The sequence below is a fragment of the Anguilla rostrata genome, chromosome 15, assembly GCF_018555375.3.
Source record: "Anguilla rostrata isolate EN2019 chromosome 15, ASM1855537v3, whole genome shotgun sequence".
Lineage (NCBI taxonomy): Eukaryota > Metazoa > Chordata > Actinopteri > Anguilliformes > Anguillidae > Anguilla > Anguilla rostrata.
In genome coordinates this window covers 1,542,596-1,548,595 of record NC_057947.1, presented here as the reverse complement: position 1 = coordinate 1,548,595, position 6,000 = coordinate 1,542,596, and the positions used below count along the sequence as shown (strand labels likewise).

At 42.4% G+C, this 6,000-nt stretch overlaps 1 protein-coding gene and 1 long non-coding RNA gene across 17 annotated transcripts in view; one reads left to right on the top strand and one right to left on the bottom strand.

Moving 5' to 3' along the window:
- The window catches only part of LOC135240548 (uncharacterized), a 225,593-nt gene that overhangs the window by 201,449 nt on the left and 18,144 nt on the right, over positions 1–6,000 (top strand). The gene's annotated exons all lie outside the window — the stretch shown is intronic.
- Positions 1–6,000, bottom strand: part of LOC135240533 (NACHT, LRR and PYD domains-containing protein 3-like) — a 241,755-nt gene that overhangs the window by 225,821 nt on the left and 9,934 nt on the right. For all 16 annotated transcript variants that reach the window (XM_064310105.1, XM_064310114.1, XM_064310115.1 and 13 more), the window contains exons 2-7: positions 5,699–5,823; positions 3,266–3,408; positions 3,009–3,119; positions 2,369–2,479; positions 1,301–1,411; positions 459–569 (exon numbers count right to left, since the gene is read on the bottom strand). In XM_064310105.1, the coding sequence (XP_064166175.1) occupies positions 459–569; positions 1,301–1,411; positions 2,369–2,479; positions 3,009–3,119; positions 3,266–3,324 (503 nt within the window). In that variant the 5' untranslated portion in view covers positions 3,325–3,408; positions 5,699–5,823. The remainder of the gene's footprint in view (positions 1–458; positions 570–1,300; positions 1,412–2,368; positions 2,480–3,008; positions 3,120–3,265; positions 3,409–5,698; positions 5,824–6,000) is intronic.

Sequence of the window (6,000 nt, the reverse complement as noted above, 5' to 3'; positions counted from 1 at the left end):
TTGCAAGAGGGGAGAGAGAGAAAACAGAGGTAAATCTCCTGGGGAAGTTTTTTAGTTAAAGGCCTTGCTCAAAAGCCCAGAGAGTTTTTAAAAAAAATCTTTATGTAGTGACCCAGCATCATCTCTCAGGATATAAGTCAGCATCTCTACATCTCCATCATTGGCTCAAACCAGCAACTCTATAGTTGCCAGGAGGACACCCTACCACTATCTACACCTTCCAGATAGCAAGTGACTCCGGGCCAGATCTGCACTGATTCTGGCCTTAAGTCAGCATGTGTTGTGCCGAAATCGGTGTAGTTCCAATCTGAAGTCCTTTGCCATCTGGGCTGAATATGACATAATACACCCACCTTCATGTGAATGCAACACCGGGCACCCAACCTAGACCTCAAGGATGTCAGTGAAATTTAGGTTTAATTAAACAGTGAAGTGTCAACATGAACCTGTTCATTTACCTTGAATCACCTGGTAACTCTCCTCTGAAGTTGAGTACGTTATCCATTGACTCTCCACTCCTCATAGACAGACAGCTGGGTACAGGTGGCCCTGCTCTATCTACCTGGACCCTGTGAACAAAACAAGGAGACAGAGCTTCCAGTTAAACTGATCTTCTTGCTGCAGCTCTAACTCACAGTACATGGAGACAGAGCTGCCAGTTAACCTCATCCTCTCATTGCAGCTCTAACTCACAGCACATGGAGACAGAGCATCCAGTTAAACTCACCCTCTTACTGCAGCTCTAACTCACCGCACACGGAGACAGAGCTTCCAGTTAAACTCATCCTTTTACTGCTGATCTAACTTTTGCAAATACACCCTGGGATAAATGCCACAGAGAAGAGTTGCAAAAGAGGAGAGGATGGTAAGAAGCATAAACCCTCTGGAGCGGTTGTTATGTTAAGGGTCTTGCTCAAGAGCCCAATGAGAGTTTTTTTTTATTTTGTGTAAGGACCCAACTTAATCTCTCCAGATATAAGTCAGCATCTCCACATCTCCATCACAGGCTCAAACCAGCAACTGTACAGTTGCCAGGAGGACACCCTACCACTATCTACACCTTCCAGATAGCAAGTGGCTCCGGGCCAGATCTGCACTGATTCTGGCCTTAAGTCAGCAGTGTAGTGCCGAAATCGGTGCAGGTCCAGGCTGAAGTCGTCTGCCATCTGGGCTGAGCATGACATAATACACCCACCTTCACGTGAATGTAACATGGGGCACCCAACCTAGACCTCAAAGTTGTCAGTGAAATTTAGGTTTAATTAAACAGTGAAGTGTCAACATGAACCTGTTCATTTACCTTGAATCACCTGGTAACTCTCCTCTGAAGTTGAGTACCTTATCCATTGACTCTCCACTCCTCACAGACAGAAAGCTGGGTTCAGGTGACCCTGGTCTTTCTACCTGGACCCTGTGAACAAAACATGGAGACAGAGATTCCAGTAAAACTCATCCTCTTACTGCAGCTCTAACTCACAGCACATGGAAGCAAAGATCCAGTTAACCTCATCCTCTTATTGCAGGTCTTACTCACAGCACATGGAGACAGAGCTTCCAGTTAAACTCATCCTCTTACTGCAGCTCTAACTCACAGCACATGGAGGCAAAGATCCAGTTAACCTCATCCTGTTATTGCAGGTCTTACTCACAGCACATGGAGACAGAGCTTCCAGTTAAACTCATCCTCTTACTGCAGCTCTAACTCACAGCACATGGAGACAGAGCTTCCAGTTAAACTCATCATCTTACTGCAGCTCTAACTCACAGCACATGGAGACAGAGCTTCCAGTTAAACTGATCTTCTTACTGCAGATCTAACTCACAGCACTTGGAGACAGCTTCCAGTTAAACTCATCCTCTTACTGCTGATCTAACTTTTGCAAATACACCCTGGGATAAATGCCAGAGAGAAGAGTAGCAAAAGAGGAGAGAGTGGGAAGAAGTGTAAAGCCTCTGGAGCAGTTTTTATGTTAAGGGCCTTGCTCAAGAGCCCAATGAGAGTTTTTTTATTTTGTGTACAGACCCAACTTCATCTCTCCAGATATAAGTCAGCATCTCTACATCTCCATCACAGGCTCAAACCAGCAACTGTACAGTTGCCAGGAGGACACCCTACCACTATCTACACCTTCCAGATAGCAAGTAACTCCGGGCCGGATCTGCACTGATTCTGGCCTTAAGTCAGCAGTGTCGTGCCGAAATCGGTGCAGGTCCAGGCTGAAGTCGTTTGCCATCTGGGCTGAACATGACATAATACACCCACCTTCAAGTGAATGTAACACGGGGCACCCAACATAGACCTCAAAGTTGTCAGTGAGATTTAGGTTTAATTAAACAGTGAAGTGTTAACATGAACCTGTTCATTTACCTTGAATCACCTGGTAACTCTCCTCTGAAGTTGAGTACCTTATCCATTGACTCTCCACTCCTCATAGACAGACAGCTGGGAACAGGTGACCCTGCTCTTTCTACCTGGACCCTGTGAACAAAACATGGAGACAGAGCTTCCAGTTAAACTTATTGTCTTACTGCAGCTCTAACTCACAGCACATGGAGACAGAGCTTCCAGTTAAACTCAGAAGAATAAACCCTCTGGAGCGGTTGTTATGTTAAGGGCCTTGCTCAAGAGCCCAATGAGAGTTTTTTTTATTTTGTGTAAGGACCCAAATTAATCTCTCCAGATATAAGTCAGCATCTTCACATCTCCATCACAGGCTCAAACCAGCAACTGTACAGTTGCCAGGAGGACACCCTACCACTATCTACACCTTCCAGATAGCAAGTAACTCCGGGCCGGATCTGCACTGATTCTGGCCTTAAGTCAGCAGTGTCGTGCCGAAATCGGTGCAGGTCCAGGCTGAAGTCGTTTGCCATCTGGGCTGAACATGACATAATACACCCACCTTCAAGTGAATGTAACACGGGGCACCCAACCTAGACCTCAAAGTTGTCAGTGAGATTTAGGTTTAATTAAACAGTGAAGTGTTAACATGAACCTGTTCATTTACCTTGAATCACCTGGTAACTCTCCTCTGAAGTTGAGTACCTTATCCATTGACTCTCCACTCCTCATAGACAGACAGCTGGGAACAGGTGACCCTGCTCTTTCTACCTGGACCCTGTGAACAAAACATGGAGACAGAGCTTCCAGTTTAACTCATCCTCTTACTGCAGCTCTAACTCACAGCACTTGGAGACAGAGCTACCAGTTAAACTCATCCTCCTACTGCATATCACATTAAATATCTGATTCATGCATTTATACCTCTTCCTCTCAGTGCTGAGGTTTCCTCCTTTGGTCTCTGGCTCCTCTGAGAGACTCATTTTTGAAAACAGCGCCCCCTATCTAAGGAGATGGGAACACATCAGACCAGACTGGACCACAAGTGGCTTCTAACCCAAATTAGCCTGTAAACACACATGAGAACACACTGAACACTCACATGAACACACAGAGACACACACAATATAGCGTAGTTTTGACTGGATGCAATGCAGAATTTAAATGGGCCCTGAACATGTACTACACAGACATCTCAAAAGGAGTGGTGTCACCCTTGAAACCAAAGCTCGTGAGCGTGTGTCAGGAAGAACACCACAGTGCACTAGAAACAGTGTGCCAAGGCTTGATTAGTTTCAGCCATGATCACATGATCAATGACGTCTGAAGCTTCATTCGGTACACACAACCATGTGACCGCTTTGGTAACTGACTCAAAGGAAGCAAAGCTTTGGCGCAGGTTTCGTGGGTAGAGCAAGCAGTTTGTGTCAGTTGTGAGCTAGTGAGTCACGGTGACTGCTTTAAGAATCCAAGACATTGTGCAGAGATGGAACCAGCCAGAAACAAGAGAGCGGTCTGCAGTTTGGGAGCATTTTAAAATGATATCAGCAGCTAAGCTTTATCCTCCTGAGACCCAGGGGAAAATAGGTTCAAAATTACATATTTTTTCTGTATTTTTTATATATATATATATATATATAGTAATACAAATAAAAATACAAATATAAAAAAAATAAAAACAATCAGTTAGGAATAATGCTTTATAAGTGCAGTTTTACTTATTATTTCTGAAATTTTAAAAAACTAATTTTAACTCTGGAAAGACTGCCAGGTCAAAGTACATGCAATCTCACATCCACATTTATGACATTTAAAGACCATTATGTATTATAGACACAGAGACAATTAAGCTATCATGAAGGCTTGAAGATACAACTAGAAATGTCATGTCCTCCACAGAGGACAAACATGAAAGTCTGTCTCAGAAGGATGAGAAAATGATTATATGAATACATACAACAATAATCTTTTATTTTAATGAACTGTTCAATGTTGCATAAGCACATCCTCTCCCCATTTAATAGTTATTACTCTGAAGTTTCAAGGTGGACACGACGCTGATGACTATCTTTTATAAGTCTTTAATTGAATCTTTTTTAACCTTTAATATGATCTGCTGGTTTGGTAATCTAAATCTTAAGTGCAAGAGTAGACTGGCCAACATTGTAAAATTAGCTGGCAAGATCATCTGATACAGCTGACCCCTCCCAGCTGTATCAGATAGGATCTATAAGGAAGGCCCAGTCCATTCTGAGGGATTCCCAGCATCCCCTGTTCAATCAATTTGTGTTACTTCCCTCAGAGCGCAGATATACACCGATCAGCCACAACATTAAAACCACCTACCTAATATTGTGTAGGTCCCCCTCGTGCCGCCAAAACAGCTCTGACCCGTCTCCACCTCTGAAGGTGTCCTCTGTTATATTTGTATTTCTGTATATATTTGTACGTACTGTATATTTGTATTTTGTATCTACTGTAAATTTGTATCTGATTGTGTTACTTTATTGTCTTTTAAGTTGCAACAGTGCAAATTCCCCCTGGGGATTAAGTACACTACTACTACTACTTATTACATTATTGGTTTTTATTACATAAAAAATTTGAAATGGATTACATTATTGGGAGTTATTGCACTATTGGTAGTTTATTACATTATTAGTTGCTACAGGGCTATAAAAAGCCAAGATATTGTTAGAGGGTGAATTATTTCCACATGATTTTAAAAACTCTCGACAGGTCAGAGCGGTTTTGGCGGCACGAGGGGGACCTACACAATATAAGGCAGGTGGTTTTAATGCTATGGCTGATCGGTATAGGCTCCCTATTTTAAAATAGGATCCCTATGTTAAAAACAAACAGGTTTAAACAGTCTTTTATCCCAAGTGTCACTGGCTTTCTTAATAAGTTACAGTGATACGTTTTGCAGTGATTTTAATGTTTATCTGTTGTCATACATATAGTTATTGCTATCTATTACATACTATGCTGCAGTACAAACTGCCCCATGGGGACAATAAAGACTCTAACTGACACCAAACCTATATCCTTTGTGTTATATACCGGCACATTTATTCGGAATACCCCCTCATTAATGCAAATAGGCTACTCCTAACAGCACATTATGTGGCTGTAACTCAATATAGACATTACATTACATTACAGGCATTTAGCAAACTCTCCTATCCAGAGCGACTTACACAATTTCTTTTTTGTCACATATTTTTTTACATTATATCCATACAGCTGGATATATACTAAGTAACGCAGCTTAGGTACCTTGCTCAAGGGTACTACGGCAGTGTCCTGCCTGGGACTCGAACTTGTGATTTATAGGTTACAAGGCCCGCTCCTTACCTATTAGAATGGGCAAGATGTGTGATCTAAGCGACTTTGACTGTGCTAGGTGGATGGTGCCAGATGTGGTAGTTCCAGCATCACAGAAACAGCTGCCCTCCTGGGATTTTCATGCAGTACAGTCTCTAGAGTTTACAGAGAATGGTGTGAAACAAAAAACATTGTTAATGAGAGATCAGAGGAGAAAGGGCAGACTAGTTCAAGCTAATAGAAAGGCCACAAATGAAATAACAGCTATGCTTGGCCAAAGAGCTCTAATGTCATCTCTCAGGACCACAGTAGATGAAACAAATGAGACTATT